Source organism: Hylobates moloch, unplaced genomic scaffold (genome assembly GCF_009828535.3).
Source record: "Hylobates moloch isolate HMO894 unplaced genomic scaffold, HMol_V3 SCAFFOLD_2, whole genome shotgun sequence".
NCBI classification, from domain to species: Eukaryota; Metazoa; Chordata; class Mammalia; order Primates; family Hylobatidae; genus Hylobates; species Hylobates moloch.
In genome coordinates this window covers 34243246-34263289 of record NW_026652277.1, presented here as the reverse complement: position 1 = coordinate 34263289, position 20044 = coordinate 34243246, and the positions used below count along the sequence as shown (strand labels likewise).

The 20044-nt window shown below is 43.0% G+C and overlaps 1 protein-coding gene across 2 annotated transcripts in view; it reads right to left on the bottom strand.

Moving 5' to 3' along the window:
* Positions 1-2266: 2266 nt before the first annotated feature.
* The window catches only part of TSPAN5 (tetraspanin 5), a 179619-nt gene continuing 161841 nt past the window's right edge, over positions 2267-20044 (bottom strand). The window contains exons 3-8 of one of the 2 annotated variants that reach the window (XM_032136212.2): positions 18885-19031; positions 13578-13748; positions 10286-10411; positions 8001-8048; positions 7777-7893; positions 2267-4449 (exon numbers count right to left, since the gene is read on the bottom strand). In XM_032136212.2, coding sequence (XP_031992103.1) covers positions 4384-4449; positions 7777-7893; positions 8001-8048; positions 10286-10411; positions 13578-13748; positions 18885-19031 — 675 coding nt within the window. In that variant the 3' untranslated portion in view covers positions 2267-4383. The remainder of the gene's footprint in view (positions 4450-7776; positions 7894-8000; positions 8049-10285; positions 10412-13577; positions 13749-18884; positions 19032-20044) is intronic. The other variant, XM_032136291.2, reaches the window with a different exon arrangement.

The following is a 20044-nucleotide window of genomic DNA, read 5'->3' as shown; positions in this document are numbered from 1 at the left end:
CTTAATCCCTCAAGAAGTCCTAAAAACTGTAATTTTATTTTTATTAAGTTAGAGACAGGGTCTTCCTCTGCCGACCAGGATGGAGTGCAGTGGTGTGATCATACTTCACTCCTGGGCTCAAGCTGTCCTCCTGCCCCAGCCTCCAGAGTCGCTGGGAGTACAGGTGCATGATGCCAGGTCCAGCTAATCAAAAAAAATTTTTTTTTCATTTTTTTAAGACATGGGGTCTTGCTATGTTGCCCAGGCTAATCTTGAACTCCTGTCCTCAAGCAATCCTCCTGCTTTGGCCTCCCAAAGTGCTGGGATTACAGGTGTGAGCCACCTTGTCTGGCCTAAAACTGTAATTTTATAAACTTTTTGTGGCAAACCCCTCCAAACAAAAAGGCTCGGGTGAGTCTAAGGATGGCTTTGCTCCAAGTTCAGAGTTTGGCTTCTCTGCCCTGCTCCCTGCCCCTACCCACCCCCTCACCCCCCCCCCACCCCCATCTGACTGCCTTGTCTGTTATCATGTGTAGATTTTCTATGGATTTTATTGTGTCACCATGGTAAAGCCAATGTTAATGTATTTTTCAGGCAAATGCTGCACTTTCCTCCTCACTCAAAGACTAGGCTTCTCACTCCAGAAGCGGGCAGCACCTAGAAGCAGCCCCATGGCCTCACTGGAGAGAGCTCTGGCCATGAAACCCTGCTGGCCAGCGTTTATGGAGGGCTTCCCAGTTCTCCATTGGAGGTCTAAACAGGATTTCCCTAGAGAAGGAGAGCTTCGTGGAATAAATGACAAAGAGAGTTGGGGTGGCCTGCCAGGTCACTGGGCTCCAGCTCCTCATTGTTCAGCCCACAGGCTTCCCAGGGCGCCTGTCCAAGCCAGCCGGAAACAAACGAAACTGCAAAATCACTCCATTCCTGCCCACACAAACACAGGGAAATGAACTATCACTTTGCATAAGAAACCTCCGAGAGACACTTTAAGGATCCCCTTGAGGAAAGGACAACTGGGACCTGTGGCAGGAAGGCTGAAAGAAAAGTCCAGGTTTATTATTCCCTGGGAGAAGGAAGAACAAAGGAAATGCACTCCTTTACTTCATGATGCAAAATTCTTTTTAATTCCTGAGTTCATGTTTAAAAACTGTGTATTTTTAAATTATAGAAGCAATGATGTTAGTGGTAACCAGTCCAACAACAGAAATAAAGAGAAATTTAATAAGCTTCCCCTAAAGTCTACCTTCTACACACTGAAGAAACTTCCTCCAAGTTTTTGAGTTCTATAGACAAAAGCATCCTTTTATTTCTGAGCTGTCATTTTTGTTTTCCTTTGTTGGCTTATAGTTTGCAACAAGCAAAGAGGGCCAATGTAGACAATGTAAACTCAAGAAGCAGGGATTGGCCATCTCCAATCATCACTGATAAATTTCCTTAAAATGAAAATAACATTGATGTTTCAAATATCCGAGAAATGAGGCAAAATGTTTCTTGAACAAGTCTGACACTAAGATGTCAGGATCTAGGTGTGCTGTATGAACCTTAAAATTTGTTTTCATTTGATCTTTGAAAAAAGTCTTTAATCAGTTCTAACGACAGAAGTCTTCTTCTGCAGTGATAATTCACAATGAAAGACATTTAAGCTGACATTTCTCTAATGGGTTTTTAGGATTCCAGCTCCAAGGGACTGTGAGAAATTATTTTCTTATAAAAAAGGTTGTGAATATTATCAACATTTATCTAAGCCCATAAGTCATAAATCCTACCAGGCATTAAATTTTCAAGGGAGCTTTTAAAACATAGATACCCTGTCTTCCACTCCAGAACTGCTAGGGGTAAGTAAGGTCTGGGGAATCTGTATTTCACACGTTCCCCAAGTGATTGTAACCAGCAGATGACCTCATGGGCAGGGATTTCCTACATACGACGCTCTGGCCTCTGTGTCTTGTCAGTCAGCATTTGTAAGTACAAAGGAACCTTTCCCTTCCCAACTACAAAATCTTACCTTTCTGTTTCCCCTCCTAGAAAAATGGATCAGAGCAATGCTTCTCAAAGTGTAGTTCCCAAACAAGCCGCAAACAGCATCACCTACGATCTTATCAGAATACAAATTCTCCAGCCCCACCCCAGACCTACTAAGTTAGAAATTATGGGCATGGAGCAAATGCATTCATGTGTTTTAACAAGTCCTCCCAGTGATTCTGACACCTGCTAAGTTTGAGAAGCACTGGATTCGAAAATTTCACAGTTTCAAGAAAGAAGTAATGAAGAAAGACACAACTCCATGTAAGGTAGAACCAAGTTTATTAATGACAGCCTTTATTACAATCACTCTCAAGTGTAAAAAATAAAGGATGATTAATATTTAAAACTCACTCGGACTTGGCTGTTTGGCCTTTCAGTGGATGTGCCAAAGGGCAGGGATCTTGCCTGATTCTGAATCAACTGGGCAGATGGAGTTCACTGGAGAATGAGGCAATCAACAAAAAAGACAAACGATGCCAACTGGAGAGCTCGTGTCTTCTCCATGTTGGAAGGACATTACAAAATGGCAACTGTGGTGGGGGCAGAGATGAAGTGAGACAACCTTACAGTCAGAGTAAGACGTGAACACCTCTACCTATACAGAGACAAAAACACACACATGCAGAGCCATACACACACCCAAACAGTGAACACAGTTTTGAAAATAATTTCCTTTCTGTCCTTTCTCTGAGCAGACTGACACATTCATCAGCCACCACCATGCAACACGGGGCTGAAATGGAAAACCTCGCTTAATTTCCACAAAGTATGCTAGCTGGCTACCCAGTTATGTGCTGGCAAATCTGTCCGCACTGAAAAATGTGCCTGTGGTTTTTCCAGCATTCCACAGACTGATATCTGCTCCCCACGAGGGCAACATCCGGTGGACACCAGCTGGATTAAAATCTAGAGGGCAAAACTCATCCCTCCCACCTAAAGTGGGGGGCAGGAGCGGCAGCACCAGGAAGTGGTTTCCCACTTTGTGTTACAGAGTACTTGCCCCAGTTCAACGCATTCCCCTCCAAAGTATTTGTGCTTTGATACCATCCTGATGGTTAGTCTGCAATGAGAACTGAAGGAGCTATGGCCATGCACTATTTTCTTTTTTTAACAAAAGCAAACTAAAACTGGAGGAAGAAAAAGAAACCATTAGAAGCTTTTGACTGGGTCAATGTTGTTTCAAAATTGGGTTTAATTCCATTCAAAGAGAAAGAAGCGGAGGGTACAGAAGAGGCCACTCAGATCGACTCTGGAAGAGATCATCGAGACCAGGGAAGCATTTGGATGGGAGGACATGCCACAACCTCCCAAGGCTGTGAACCTAGGAAATAAGTGCTGACCAAATAACATATTTCAATGTTTGTAGAAAAGCTGGCAGGAAAGGGAGATGATGGATTCAGATTCACAGGTCATGCAGGTTAAGACTTAATCAAAAATTAATGCTTGAGCTGAGTAAGAAAACACTAAAATTTAAGTGGAACCATATCACAGCTTTCACCTTTGGAAGACGAAAAACAACAAACATACAAAACAAAATGACCCAGAGTATTCCAGTTTCCAAAAATCCAACTGCTAATTTTGGCAGGGTGAGAAGAAGGGGGTATTTAACTGATACCGCTTCATTAACCTCATTTTCTCCTTGAATTTCACTGATAAACAAAGCTCAGGCCTACTTAGAAAAAAGATCAGTCCTGCTAAAATACAGCCTCATGAAGTCTTCCGATGCCCTTGCTCGGTACACATGAAATACACAACTTCTCTTATAAGGAGACTTTCCAGGATAGACCAAGTGTGCTCGCCCAAGTGACTTGCTGAATACCATCACAAAATCTGAACCCAAAGACGAGTTGTTTTCTTCTTCAGATGAGAGTTGCAAGTGTTTCCTAAAATGTACGTGGAGGGATGCCGACAAACCACTGCCCTCCCAGGTAAGGGGCTGAGTCTTTGAAGAGATGCACTCCTTCAGGCCATGGTACAGAAGGTGGTCCGTCCAAGGTGTGGCGAAGAGCAAAGCTGCCTCTCCCAGCCCTCCAATTATGGAAGACGAGGACAAGACTGTATTTTCTGCACATTCAAGTACATCTGGGTCCCCCACCCTCCCTTTTTTCTTTTTTTGGTAAGCATCCAACTGTCCATAAATTCATGGCTACAGTAGAGATTCACGGCACAATGACTTTCATACTGGTTATTTTTTTTTTTTTTAATTCTGTCAGTGAGCAGCATTTCCCAGTTTTACACTCCCCTAATGGCAGCTCCATTAGGCGAGACTGCAGGCTGCATCTGTGATTAGGTCTGTGCAGCTTGAAGATCAGTTCCGCACGTGGGAGGGTCCCGAAAGCTGGGTCTGTCCAGTGTCTTGCAGCAGCGGTTGCAGGGACTCTACCAGCTTGCCCTGACAGCTTCGATATCGCTAACCAAATTCTGGGCCAGGCATATCCCAAAAATCTGAGAAAGGAAGAAAATGTGAGTTACACAGTGAACTGACACTCATAACTTTTTTCCCTGGCCACTGTGTCCCATTTTTTTAAAATCGTTGATTTTTGAAATTTAAGATGTAATTCATATGTGGTAAAAAGCATCCTTGTAATGTGTATAATTCAGTGGCTTTTAGTATATTCACAAAGCTATGCAACTATCACCACTATCTAATCACAGAACATTTCATTACCCCAAAAAGAAACCCTGCACCTGTGAGCAGTCATTCCCATCCCACCATCCCTACAGACCTGGCAATCACTATTCTACTTCCTGCCTCCGTGGATTTGCCTCTTCTGGACATTTCATATCAAGGGAATCATATAATATTGGGCTTTTGTGACTATCTTTTTCATGTAGCAAAATATTTTCAAGGTTCATATACATGTACTATTAATTTATTCCTTTTGATGGCTGAATGATATTCCATGGCATGATATGCCCCATTCTGTTTATCTACTCCTCAGTTGATGGGTATTTGCATTGCTTTCACATTTTGGCAATTATGAGTAATTCTGCTATGAACATGAGCATACAAGTTTTTGGGTAAACACGTTCTCAATTCTTTTGGGTACACTTCTAGATGGTAGCACTATACTTAACTTTTGAGAAACTGCTAAATTGTTTCCCAAAGAGGTTGCAACATTTTCATTTCCATCAGCAACATATGAGGGTTTCATTTTCTCCACATCCTTGCCAATACTTGTTATTGTCCATCTTTTTTATTCTAACCACTTTAACGAGTATGAAGTATGTGGCTTTGAATTGCATTTCCTTAATGACTACTGACGTTGGCATCTTTTCACGTGCTTATTAGCCATTTTAATCTTTAGAGAAATGTCTGTTCAGATCCTCTGCCCGTTTTTTTTTTGTTGTTTGTTTGTTTGTTTTTTAACAATTTAAGAGACCGGGTTTTGCTCTGTTGCCTAGGCTGGAGTACAGCGGCGTGATCACAGCTCAGTGCAGCCTCCTGCCTCTGCTTCCCAAGTAGCTGGGATTACAGGGACAAGTCACCATGCCTGGCTGCCCATTTTTAAGTTATTTGTTTTTTTATTAAGTTTTAAAAATTCTTTTATTTTCTAGATACTAGGAGTTACCTTTTCACTTTCTTGATGGTATCATTTTCGGCACAGTTTTAAATTTTGAAGTCCAATTTATTTACATTTGTTTCATTGCTTATGCTTTTGATGTCATATCCAAGAAGACACTGCTTAATCCAAAGTCACAAATATTTATGCCTATGTTTTCTTCTGGAGTTCTATAGCGTTGGCTCTTATATTTAGGTCTTTGCTTTATTTTGAGTTAATTTTTATATATGGTGTGAGTTAGTCTAAACTCATTATTTTGCATATCCAGTTTTCCCAGTACCATTTGTTGAAATGACTGCTCTTTCCCTATTGAATGGTTTTGGTTCCCTTGTCAAAAATCAACTGACCATACACGTATGAGCTTATTTCTTCTTCCTTTTTATTTTTTATTTTTGAGACAGGATCTTGCTCTGTCACCCAGGCTGGAGTGCAATGGCGCGATCTCAGCTCACTGCAACCTCCCAGGCTCAAGTGATCCTCCCTCCTCAGCCCCACAAGTAGCTGGGACCACAGGCATGCACCGTCATGCCCAGCTAACTTTTGTGTATTTTGTAGAGACAGGGTTTTGTCATGTTTCCCAGGTTGTTTTGGAACTCCTGAGCTCAAGTGATCCACCTGACTCAACCTCCCAAAGTTTTGGAATTACAGGCATGAGCCACTGCACCCGGCCTTATTTCTTCTTTTTAATTATATATTATTTTTTCTTATTTTTTTTTAGACAGGGTCTTGCTCTGCCACCCAGGTTAGAGTGCAGTTGCATAATCATGACTCACTGCAGCTTCAACCTTCTGGGCTCAAGCAATCCTCCCACCTCTGCCTGCTGGGGAGCTAGGGCCACAGGCATATGCCACTACATTTGGCTAATTTTTTTATTTTTACTTTTTGTAGAGACAAGGTCTTGCTATGTTGCTCAGGCTGGTCTTGAACTCCTGGGCTCAAGCCATCCCCCTGCCTTGGTCTCTCAAAGTGCTGGGATTACATCCATGAGCTACCACACCTGGCCTGGTTTTATTTCTTGATTTTTCAATTTTATTCCACTTCTCTATATGGCTAATCTTACTCAAGTACACACTGTTGATTACTATGTTTAGTACATGTTTGTACTAAGTTTTGAATTGGGTAGTGTGAATTCTCCAACTTTGTTTTACTTTTGCAAATTTGTTTTGGCTATTATGGGTTCCTTGCTTTTCCATATGAATTTTAGGATCAGCTTGTCCATTTTTGCTAAAAAGTGGTTACAATTTTGATAGGGATTACACTGAATCTGTAGATCAACTTGACGAGTGTTGTTACCTTAATAATACGAAGTTTTGCAATTGTGAACAAGGATATCTTTATATTTACTTAGGTCTTCTTTAATTTGTTTCAACTATGTGCTCTTAGGAAAGTATCACACCAACAACATGAAGAGTCCAGCTCTTAAGACTGGCCAGGAGGAAAAGTGGGTGCTCCCTTTCTTCACTAGCACTTTGGCAAGGTAGTTTAGGGAGAGAAAGCGTTATGACATCTCTGAAACTTCCCAAAACCTTAATGTCACCACTGAGTTCTACTTCTAACTATGCATGTTTGACTCAGTTGCCACAATGCAGTATTATGGAGCACATGTAAACGATGGAATGCCAGCAGGCAACTACTGATCTAATTAATGTCTCCATCTTAGAAAAAGACAAGGTTTCCTAAAGTATTTCATGCTAGTAGCATCTAAACTCAGACAGAGCTTTAATAAAACACAAACCAGGCCGGGCACGGTGGCTCACGCCTGTAATCCCAGCACTCTGGGAGGCCGAGGCAGGCAGATCACGAGGTCAGGAGATCGAGACCATCCTGGCTAACAAGGTGAAACCCCATCTCTACTAAAAACACAAAAAAATTAGCCGGGCATAGTGGCAGGCGCCTGTAGTCCCAGCTACTCCGGAGGCTGAGGCAGGAGAATGGCGTGAACCCGCGAGGCGGAGCCTGCAGTGAGCCGAGATCGCGTCACTGCACTTCAGCCTGGGTGACAGAGCAAGACTCCGTCTCAAAAAAAAATTAATAAAATAAATAAATACATAAATAAAACACAAACCAAATCGTTTAGGTCTGTTCCTCAGCCCTCCAATTTGTCTTAAAAACTATGACAACCAAGGTTTTTAAGCAAAGCTCCGATCCTGGCAAGGGCTCTCCCAGGGCATTATTTCCCTGTGATATCCATCAAGGACCCTTATCTTACCTGCAGCAATGCAATGCCTATGAAAATACCAGCAACGATGGTTAAATTGTCCTGCAACCACTTCTCAAACTGGGGCACACAGCCTTTCGTGTAGATTACAATCTGCTGGTCAACTTCCTTCACAAGGGAAGAGGAGAGCACATTGTCACAGATAGAGCACCAGGCACAGGCCAAAGCTCCTCCAACACCCTTTGTGCTAAGCAACAACATGAGATTCCACTTACTGGTTTTTGCCTGGCATCATAGCCACACTGAGTGTTGATGACATCTTCCTGGTGAAGAAAGGAAAGAGAAAAGTGAAATTTACTCATTAGACAGAAAGCCCACCTATAAATCAGCAGAAGACTTCTGTTCCGCATTAGTAATAAAATGTGTATCTGGGCACAAAGACTGCAGCACTGTGTTAAACACTTTATATACATGATCCCACGTCATTACTGTGACAATCTTCAGAAGGAGGTATTAAAATATGCCCTATTTTACAAATAAGGAAAACTAAGACTTAGGGAATATCAGAAAAGACAGCAAGTCTATCACACAGGAGGCTCAAGATTCAAAGTGGTGCCAACCTCAAGAAGCTTATGGGATTTAGGGAACTGGAGACACAGATAAAAAACATAACTTAAAGGACACAGTAAATCTTCATGTATCCTCTTTTGGATGGACTGCTACTTTTTAATCTATGTACTTCTATGTTACTTAGATGGTTTATCAATGAGCTTTTAATAATTAAAAAACAAAACAATGCCTCGACCACATAATCACATGGACAACCTGACGTCTCACAGGGTCTGATCAGAAACATGGTTCCACTTTTTCGGGTTGTTTATTTTCCTCCTCTGCGGGGTGTGGGGCAGATTTTATTAGCTTAGAGCGCAAGGAATGAGCTAGCTCTGCCCAGAGGATCTGTAGGTGAAAGGGGAAGCATTAATGCCTCTGAGAATACAGAATTCTCCCAAGGGAGTGTTCATGTGGGACAGGAACTGGCGACAGGAGGCGCACTGTGTGGCACCCGCTGGCCAGTGCAAGGCCACCAGGATGAGCCCCCCTCAAGCTCTAAGTGGGCACTCTACTGCCATGTGGCTCTCCTCAGAAGGGAGAGGAGGTATGAGCTGGTGGGAAGGGCAGCTGGCGGGGCAGCACAGTCCTCAGTGACTTTGTCTCCTCTTTCAGACCAAGAGAAACAGCTGAGGTGGTCCCCTGGGGGCAGCCTGCAGGGAAGTTCTGCTTTTCCACTCCAAGACCATAGCTCCTTTTAAGAGCCCCACAGCCTCCACCGTAAGAAGGAGCATCCCCACCGAGCTCATCAGCACCCACTCGGCTCTGCTTCTGGGGGGTAAGGGCGAGCCTTGGGGAGTACATCGGAGACTGCAGGGCCAGAAACAGTTGAGGAGTCCCAGAAGGGCTCTGCAGTTAGGAGCACACAGAGATGTGTGGAATAACCTCTCATGTTTGTCATTCTAACACTAGAGAGTTGCCTTTTTTTTTTTTTTTTTTTTTAAAGAAATGTGGTCTCACTCTGTCACCAGGATGGAGGGCAGTGGCATGATCATGGCTCACTGCAGCCTCAAACTCCTGGGCTCAAGTGATCCTCCTGTTTCAGCCTCCAGAGTAGATGGACCACAGGTGTGTGCCACCACACATGGCTAATTTTTAAATTTTTTTGTAGAGATGGGGTCTCACTATGTTGCTCAGGCTGGTCTTTAACTGCTGGGCTCAAGAGATCCTCCCACCTCAGCCTGCCAAAGTGCTGGGATTACAGGTGTGAACTACTATGCCTGGCTTAAGAATTGCATTTTAAGTCATTCTATATATCAGGCATGATTTGACCCAAAATATAATCAAACCTGTGGCAAAAGTGAGTGATTTATAAATAGATTTTATATTTTATTCTTTTTTATAATAAAATGCAAACTGCATGACTATAGTCATGATGACATTCAGGAGTCTGGGTAGCTGTGGTCTTCCTACACAGCAGTCCAGCCCTATCTTGTCTCGAACTCTCCCTCCTACTCCTAATAGTTCCCCTAGAACTAAGCCAAAAAGAAAAGGGTTACTAACCCCAAACCAATGCAGAGAGCTCTCATATGAGACTGCCCTTCCCATAAAGAAAGGCTAACAGATGATACAGGCAGGTTGCCTGAGTCTCATATTCCACTCCATTGCCTGCTAGCAGTGCAAGCTTGGGAAAGTCACTTACACCTCATGTGCCTTGATTTCTTCCCCTGAAAAGGGAGGGTAATGGTGGTATCTGCCAGTAGGAATGTGCCCAACTTAAATGAGCCAACGCACATAAAGGCTTAGAATAGGAACCAGCACACACTGCTAAATTAATGCCAGCAATTATTACTCCTACTAGGAAGATTTGAGCACTATACCCCCTACAGGAGCTACAAATAGGAGTAACCAGGTAAGAAGAGGTTTCAACCAAAAAATCACTCTGCTCGTCCCGTGCACACTCTCGGCATGATGTACAGAGTAGGCCAATAGTTCGCTGGCATTCACTTACTGCGGGATCTTTAGTGCAGCAGGAGAATGGAACGCCACATCGCTCTCGACTTGCATTGGAATCTGTGCAATTGAAGTAAATATTTAGGTTCCAATCATCAGCTCCAAAAGCCCCACAGCACTGCCACTAGAGCAAACAGGAAAGAATTAGAACATCCCAACTTGGAGGCAAGCAGGCGCCTACACTCACATCTGCCGAACGACACCCAGCTTCTGCCAGCTCTGACCTTCTTTTCTGTCCCAGACTTTATTTTTAAGCCAAACTGAACCTAAATGGCCCATATAAAATCTTCCAAATTAATTAGGGCTGAAGGTTTGTAGGGATGTGTTGGCACGTGATTTAAACAACTGATGAGACCTGTGGTGTTAGGTGGAAGAAGGGCAGAGCAGCTGTACAGCAGGGCTCAGTTAGAACAAGATCTGTTTGGCTTGGGCACGTCATTCTAGAAGGAGAAACAAGAACATTCTAGAAGGGTAAATAAGACACAAACAACAGTGGTAGTGACTGAAGGAGGCAACTGGGGTTATGGGTGGGCTACCTATAGGCTTACTTTTTCAAAGTTTTGATCTCTACATTCTAATAGTTTTTTAAAGATCTGTTTTGTTTTATGGAGTGCAGGGAGACCCCCTGAAACTATTGCTACAGAATAAAAGATGAAATGCTCCTGATTATTGTAAATACAACATTGCATGCAGAATTGTGTAAAGACAATGCCAGGTTGGACTGCCAGAATGAGCCAACAGCACATGATGTGCTTCCCCCTGCAGGGAGCCTATGAATGGATGTGCAGTCAGGGAGGTTTCACATCACCAAGATTCCTATCCCAGAAAAGCAGATGTTCACAGCTCTGGGAATAGAATGTGACCCTTGTGGAGAGCCTATAAACGGATGCATGGGGGGCACCTGTCCATACGGATAAGATAGGGCTATAAACGCCCTCATCTTGCCATGGCTCTTCTAGATCTCTTTAGGGTTAAGGCATACTCCCTTCTGAGAATTTCTGGTCTAACTGGTTGTCTAGCTTCAATCCCATTTCTATGGATTGTTTGTAACCGGCTTTTGTTGCAACTGTTATTGCTGATTAATATCTTGCTAATCATAGGTTATGGAAAGACTGTGTTTCTGTTTTAAGGCTCTGTTAGAAATTACTGATGCACACACTATATTATAAATTCTTATCCCTGTATACTGTACTTCTGCATACAGATGTTATGTTAAAGAATTACTTCATACCCATGTGCCCATCTCACCTCATAATCAAATGATCCTAAATCCCTCACTAACCTACCCCCACCCTCACTAAACTTAATAATAAATTCTGGTATATCCAGTGCATTGTTGGCACTGCTGGATCAGAAGGCGGTGACCCCCCTGGACCCAGCTTTCACTATCTTGTATGTGTCTATTATTTCTCGACCTGCCGATATGCCTGGGAACAGAGAGAGCCCTGTTGCATTGCAGGCTGCTGGCCAGATCCCGCCAATAATGGAGGTATAACTGACATACAATAAATTGCACATTTTAAAGTATACAATTTGATAAATTTTGACATCTGTATATGTCACAAAAACATCACCACAATCAATGGATATATAGTTGATACATCCATCACCACCAAAAATTTTAGAGGTTAACTTTTCATCATATCTGTTTCTACTCTGAATTTGTTTAAAAACAAGTGCATGTGTTTTACATTTTCAAGTTTAAAAAGTCAGTCTTCCAATTAAAATATAATAAAACAAGCAGTTAAATTCAGTGGTTCTTAAATGGGGCTTGAGTCAAAAGCTACCACATAAGTCCCTTCCTCACTTCGCTGGGATGCACTTTCTCTCCTTCTCTGAGTTAAATAAATATCAAGCCTCAACCATTTGAAGACTTTCCAATAGCTATTTCTAAACATTACATTCCATGATGTGAAAAGAAAATCACATGAAACTGTAGTATTTCCATATAAGGCACACAGCACTCCAAGACAACATGGTCCTTCCAGAGCTTGGGTCGTGCATTTCGAGGTGTGTCCACAAAGCTCCATCAATGTGTCATGCAAACCAGTCAGGAATAATGCCTGCACCCATTAGGACCTAATAAAACAGTGAAGTCAGCTGAGGACATGAATCAGGGCTTAATTTCCCACTTAAGGTACAGCTTACTCCAGGACGAAATGTTGCTGCCACTGAACAAAACCACATAACCCAGCTTAGTCCTGAGTGCCTAAGGAAGGGGGTGGCCTCCCTCATAACGAGTGTCGACATGGCTGCTGCCTCTCTTCATCACAGGCAGAAAACTGTCCAACCTCAAGAAGGCTACCGTTCACTGGGCTTCTGCTTGCCCTCTGGTCCTGCCATATACATGAATGCCACAGACACCGCTGTCTAAGTCCAAGCTCAGCCTACCCGACTTTTCAGTGCAGGTATATAAAGACCTGCAAGTTTGTAGGAACCCTAATGCCTTAGCCTAATATAAAAACATGTATGTCTCATTAGTGTCATAATATCCCTGTGAGTTAGACAGTAGCTAATATTATTTCCATTTTACTATTGGGGAAATAGGTCAAGGTCCTGTGAGACCAGGGTCCCTTATCAGATTTTGGCACTAGACCTGTGTCTTTTGGTCCCTTGCATTCTGAGTGAAACGGGACATCTGCTGCTTTGCTGGCACTGAAAGAGCCATTTCACAGGCATGCTCAGAGACCGGAGGGAGTGGCCTGGACTCCAATGCTCAGGGATCGGAGGGAGTGGCCTGGATTCCACCGCGCAGATTCTTCACTTGTTAGAAGCCACTAGGACTTAGGAGTTTCTAAGCTTTTGCTTTTAACTGCACGTGCAATAATAGTATTTGGATAGGCACATTTTAGGAACTTTGTGGCAAATTATTCTGTTGATAAGTAGATTATTATGAGCTGTGAAATATCAAGGAATACCAAAAAAGGGGACAAGGGATAAGAAAGAATCCATATTTAATAACCAAATAAAACTTTAAACCTGGAGCAAAAAAATGTTCCTCAAATGCAAACAGGAAAGGACAGCCATGATCAGAACTTTTTGCTCAAGTGTTTTCTTCTTTGTTCCTCTAACTTAACAGAAGTTGAAACAAGTGAAAATAGGACATTTCCATTTAGAATACAAATCCTGTAAGTCACAGAGCAAGTCGGAAAATAATAAACAAACAAACAAACACCCATGCAGAATAGTCAGGTAGTTTCCAGCTGGCAGATGCAGAAACCAGGAGGGATATTCACCGGGGTCATTGTTCAGAGAACTTTTAACTTGAAAACAAACCACTTTAAACTTACATATTCCTGGGTGAAGTCTATGAGGTTTTGCAAATCAATGTCATCCCGATATGCTCTGATGTTGTTGTTTATAAAGAAATACAGCTGGTCTTTGATCCAGTCTTTGAAAACAAATGCTAGAACTCCGGCAGTGAGCTCCAGGAAGAAAATAATTCCCAGGAACACAGAAAACTAAGACAAAGGACATATACACAGAGAACAGTTAAAAGGGCTATTTTGATCATATATAGCTAAATGGTTCCTCTCTAAACAGGTTTGTAATTACATTGGATTGTTACACATCTCCAAAGCAGATAATCTTCAGTTTCTGCTGATTCATTAATAGAATATTACACTCCAAGAAAGGACTTTTAAAAATCATTTCATAATCACATTTTAGGGTCTCTAGTGTTCCATTTGATAATTAACCAACAAAGCCCATAAGCAAACATGGATAATAAGAATTTCTCATTAGACCCACATTAAGGCCTAATTAATTTCTCATGATTAATGTACTGCCAGATGCTTGTAACAATGACCTGCCCCTATCTCTAGTAAGCTTCTGTAACTTGAAAGATAGATTATTCCAATATTTTAAGATTGCCTGTCATTTGTTACTGTGGCCTTGATTCTCTATGCAATATATTCCTTTTATGGATTCAGACACCATTTTAATTCTCTTTTGCACCTGCTATACAGGGTAAAATAACAGATGTGTTCATCTTAGATGAAGGGGTCAAAGAGGAAGTAGTGGGGTGGGCAGTGACTGTGAAATGAAAGTTATTTCCCATCATAAAAACAAAATGAAACCCCTGAGTTGAGGGCTTTCTTGGGAATGCTGGCTGTGCTTGCCTTCCTCTAGGAAGCATGGGCCCCAGTGACATTTTAAGTGACATCAAAATGCAGCCAAGGGGAGACTTCCGCTTAATGTAGACAACAAGGGTTTTAAAAGAGGGGCTCAAGACCATGAGGCAATGTGGTTAACTGCCCGTAACTCTGGAGAAATTCCCCTTCCATCTAGAAGACTCAGAAGAGTCTCAGCTTAGTCATATCGACTTACTGCTCACGCCCACTGTTTTTTCCACCTCCTACCATCCTGTATTCTTAACCTTCTCAAACTTTGTTGTTGAAACAGATTAAGACAAATGAGTTGTGAAGGACCAGAGGGTACACTGTGAGTAAATTTCTGGTGACAACAGCAGAGAGGGTGACATGGGGCCACAACTGCTGGGCAGAGGTCCTGAAGGCTACGTGCAGAACAGTGAGCAGCTGAGGAGGCAGGGGGTGCTCATGTGGTCTGCGGTTCTATCTTCAGCAAGCAGACAAGGAGCTGCCAGCCAAGATAAAAATGTACTGGGGAGGGGTGCAAAGGAAACAACAGTTACTCATTAAAAGAACAAAAGACAAAAAGCGTTTATTCATTCAGCAAACATCTACTGAATGACCCACAATGGGTCAGGCCCTGAGGTAGCTGGGCTTTGCAGAAACAAGGATGAGTAAGAACATACCCCTTGCCTTCAAAGATGTCCCAGTCTTATGTGATTTAGGGAGACTAGGCAGGGAGTGGGTATCTGCAGACGTTAGATGTCTGTAGATCTGGCAGTATTTGTCTAGGGTGCCAAGTACTGCTCTGTGAGGGTGGGCACGGGAGGAGGGGTGGAAGGTGGAAATAAGTGTTTGGCAAAGTTTTTGGACTCCCAGGTTAAGGCCCCAATTCTAGACCCTCCAGCTCAGCCCTTCAGGTTTCCCTAGAGTTCCTGGTTATATATCCTTCATGAATTCGCCAGAAATGGAATTTAAACGGTTCTTAATTATCATCAGTGATGCCAATAATTTCAATTTAAACTTTCCCCAATCTAGAAAAATGAACAGAAAAAATATCACACCACTTCTGCTCAATGCCTACCCTACAGTGTAAATAACTCCCTGCCCTGTATTAGGCCCCACCTTAAGCATGTAAATATGAATTATGAATTATCATAGTACAGAAATGACAAAATTATAGCTAGCATGCGTGACATACACAGGAAACACCAAGTCAGGGAAAGATTTTAATTCAGTTTTTGTTCTCATCTCCATAAAGGTTAAGTGCATTTTCCAGTTCCCCTGGTAAATTTTCTCTTCATGTTACATAATATACAATACCAAAAATTGAGTCCAAATTCAATTCATATAAAATATTTGGCGGATACCTACATGCCCCAGGCCCTGTTGAGCTAATTTCCTCTATTTCCAAAGGTGCAGAGACTGACTCACAGGCTTCATCCTAGAGCCTCGGTCAACCAAGAAGGTCTATTTCCATTTTGCAGTATCTTAGTTCCTAGATTTTTCCCTCAACAATTCTCCCAGGGGCATCAGATCTTTAGAGTTATTTGGAGTCCTGTGGACGTTTACTTACTACTTATCTCATACCTCCTGTTCGAAGATTATTCCAGGCCAGTTTTTATTGTTTGTCCTAAATGGAGAGAGGCCATTTAAGATATTTTCCAAGTCTTAAAAGCCAAGAAACAACGCAATTCTCTTCATTTCCAACATGAGACTTTATAAATTAAGGTGCTGATTTAGAGAAATGTGTAGTTTTCTGCCTATTCAGTTAACACTGGACTCTTCAACTATAAGGAATGATAAACTATATTAAAGGGGCCACCACTATAAATGAAACTATATTAAAGTAAATCACAAGGGGACTGAGCAGGTGCAGTGGCTCATGCCTGTAATCCCAGCACTCTGGGAGGCTGAGCCAGGTGGATCACTTGAGGTCCGGAGTTCAAGACCAGCCTGGCCAGCATGGTGAAACCCCATCTCTACTAAAAAAAAAAAAAAAAAAATACAATTCAGAGGATCCCAGCCAGGCGTGGTGGCTCACACCTGTAATCCCAGCACTTTGGAAGGCCGAGGAGGGTAGATCACCTGAGGTCAGCAGTTTGAGACCAGCCTGGCCAACATGGTGAAACCCCATCTCTACTAAAAATAAAAAAATCAGCTAGGCATGGTGATAGGCTCCTGTAATCCCAGCTACTCGGGAGGCTGAGGCAGGAGAATCGCTTGAATCCAGGAGGCAGACGTTGCAGTGAGCCAAGATCACACCATTGCACTCCAGCCTGGGCAACAAGAGTGAAACTTCATCTAAAAAAAAAAAAAAGAAAAGGATCCCACATTTTGGGGCATGGAGGCCGAAACTGCTAAAATAGTGGCAACAGATGAGTATGACCAGGACCCAATCAGGCTACAGGAAAGCTGGCAAGGTGAGCTGAGCACTGGAGCACTGAGATGCCTCATGCCAAGAAGACTGGTAGGTTGGCAGGTGGAGATCAGGGACAGAGCTCTCCTGGGGGCTCCGCAGGTTTCTGACTAGGTGAAGAATGAAGCATTCGGTTGTGTGTGTATGAGAGAGGGAGGGAGAGAGAGAGAGACAGAGACAGAGAGAGAGAGAGACTCTGTGTGTGTGTGTGTGCGTGTGTGTGTGTAGCAAAGGAGGGATCTGGCAGATAAGGCAGATGGAGTCTTAGGAAACTAGCTACAGCCACTGTGGTCCCATGTATCCACAAGAGAGAACCAGCTGCTTGTGAACTTATCTGTAAGACCAGGTACCCCTCGGTTTTCCTTGTTAGAATAAGTCATGCTGGCCGGGCACGGTGGCTCAAGCCTGTAATCCTAGCATTTTGGGAGGCCAAGGTGGGCAGATCACGAGGTCAGGAGTTCGAGACCATCCTGGCCAACATAGTGAAACCCTGTCTCTACTAAAAATACAAAAAAAAAATTAGCAGGGCGTGGTGGCGGGCACCTGTAGTCCCAGCTACTTGGGAGGCTGAGGCAGGAGAATCGCGTGAACCTGGGAGGCGGAGCTTGCAGTGAGCTGAGATGGTGCCACTGCACTCCATCCTGGGGGACAGAGCCAGACTCTGTCTCAAAAAAAAAAAAAAAAAGAATAAGTCATGCTAATCTTCAGGTTAAATAGCCTCCAAAACCTTCTCCGAGCCAGAGGTGCTCAGAAATGGGCTGCCCTGGGTGGGGCACAGCGTGTACCCTCTTCTCAGGGGTGTTTAAGAAAAGACACCGGAGGATGATGTGGCAGAAATGCTGGGGAAGAGAATCACACATTACATGACTATTGGGCTACTTCTTGGATATGCTTTTTTTTTTTTTTTTAAATTAAAATGTCCCTGGATGATGATGTGTCAATAAAAGTTGGGAATAACTGTGGTAACAGGAAATATTACACTACAACTGTTCTCTAGAAATCTCCACCATCCTTCCTCAGCAAATGAAGATGGGTGCTTTGGATCCTTTCTCTGTTCTTAGGGGAATGTATGCTTTGTATAGAGAGCTATGATTCAGACGCCCACCAGAGTGCCAAGCTCCATGCTGACAGGCACATTTGGCTACATTCAACAACCCTATATAAGATACATAAATGGCACATGCCATTTTCTTCTCCTTTGAAAGGAGTCTCCAACGCAAAGGCTTTCACTTTTCATTCTCTATTTTAATTTTAAATACCAATGAACCCCCTGGTGAAACCTCTCCTCTACATTCACTCAGACAGTGATTACACCAACCACACCACATCTAAAAATTACAAAGGAGAACTTTGTACCAGCTAAGGACAAAGAAGCTTTACCTTTTACTGTTTCTCCATATTTGGCAAAACCTACTGCTTAACAGATTTAATCTGGACAGGCCACAGTCACTGTGCTTTTTTTTTTTTTTTTTTGAAACTCCCCAACTGTGCTTTATTCATCATTCTAGTTACCTTATTACTTCCAAAGTTCCAATTACAATGATTTATGTTCTAAGGAGGCAACTTTTTTTTTTTTTTGAGATGGAGTTTTGCTCTTGTTGCCCAGGCTGGAGTGCAATGGCGTGATCTCAGCTCACTGCAACTACTAAATGACGAGTTAACGGGTGCAGTCACTGTGCTTTTGCCTGGTTTCTCCAAACCAACGGCCTGCACAGCTCCCCACTTACTATGTGCATCAAAACAGTGGGAAGGAATCACTTAGAAGAATATATATATATATACACACATACATACACACATACCTTAGTCCTAAAGATATCTTAGGGAATGGAATCCAAGTCTGTGATATATATGCACAAAACCTCCATGGATGGCACGGTGGGGCGGTGGGGGTGGCGGTGTACTTATTAAGGAAGCACAACTGGGAATCAGGGCTAGAGAGCTCTCTCAAAAGAAAATAATGACCTGGGCCCTACTTTTGCCAGTGCCTTTGGTACAGCTCACTGTCTTGCCTGTAGATAGGGTGACCTCCTGATGGAAGGTAAAGTTTTGGCTCTCAATCTGAGAGTAGAGAGTGGAATACTTACAAACTTGAGAAGGAAAGTGTTTTCCCGTAGCGCTCCAATGCACCCTGCAAATCCCAAAATGAACATCACTCCTCCCACCACAAGGAAGAGCCAAACTGGGTCAAAGCCGCCGAGATCGGTGATGGAAGAGATGTTGGACAGAACTCCCTGGGAGCAGAAAAGAACACAGAACAAGGCACCGGGATGTGGAGTCAGTTTTCCAACATGTAAAGATTATCGCATTTGTCCTTTCCCCTCCCAGAGAAAACCTTCAGAGGGCATCTGATTATCAGGTATGTGATTAATACTCAAGAGAGGAGACAGAGAGAGAGAAAGAGAAAGAAAGAGTGAGAAAGAAAGAGAGAGAGAAAGAGAAAAGAGAGAAACAAAGAGAAGGGAGGAAGGGAGGAAGGGGGAAGGGGGAAGGGAGGAAGGGAAGGAGGAAGGGAGGGAGGAAGGGAGGGAGGAAGGGAGGGAGGAAGGGAGGGAGGGAGGGGGGATGGAGGGAAGGAGGGAGGGGGGATGGAGGGAAGGAGGGAGGGGGGATGGAGGGAAGGAGGGAGGGAAACTGCTTTTTTTCCAACATCTAAATGTGTTCATATTTTTGGGAAAACTATATGTAGGGAAAAAAAAAGAAAAAAGAAAAGAAGAGCCCAAGAAACTGTCATTAGACCCTGTATGGAGAAGATGTGGTGTTACCACCTTTGGTTTCAATGTCTGCAAATATAAGTGGTCTTCAGTAAAAACAAACAAACAAAAAAAGACAGATGTATAAAAACACACACACACACCCTGACCCCCAGAGAGGGGGGAGGTCATCTTCTATAAGACCCAGTTCACGCAGAAGTTAGACAAATGCCTATTGCAAAGCCCTTGGCATTTCTCAGGAAATAGGGTCGAGCTAGAAGCTGAAAATTAACACAGCACCTGGTCCCGGCTACAAACACCTACAAGTTTTGTTTTTTTTTTTTTCCAAGAAAAAAATCGTACCTCAGGATCTACTCTTGAGCTCCTTAGGAGACCTTTATTAGGCTGAGATCCCAAAAGCCTTGTGTGGTTTGCTCTGGTGGCTGTTCTGCGGCTTGCTGTTGGGGTATTTCTTACCCCTTTCCTTTGAGTTGAAATTTAAATGATTTACAAATCAAAGGTTACTTCCTCACTTTCAACTCTTATTCTTCTGC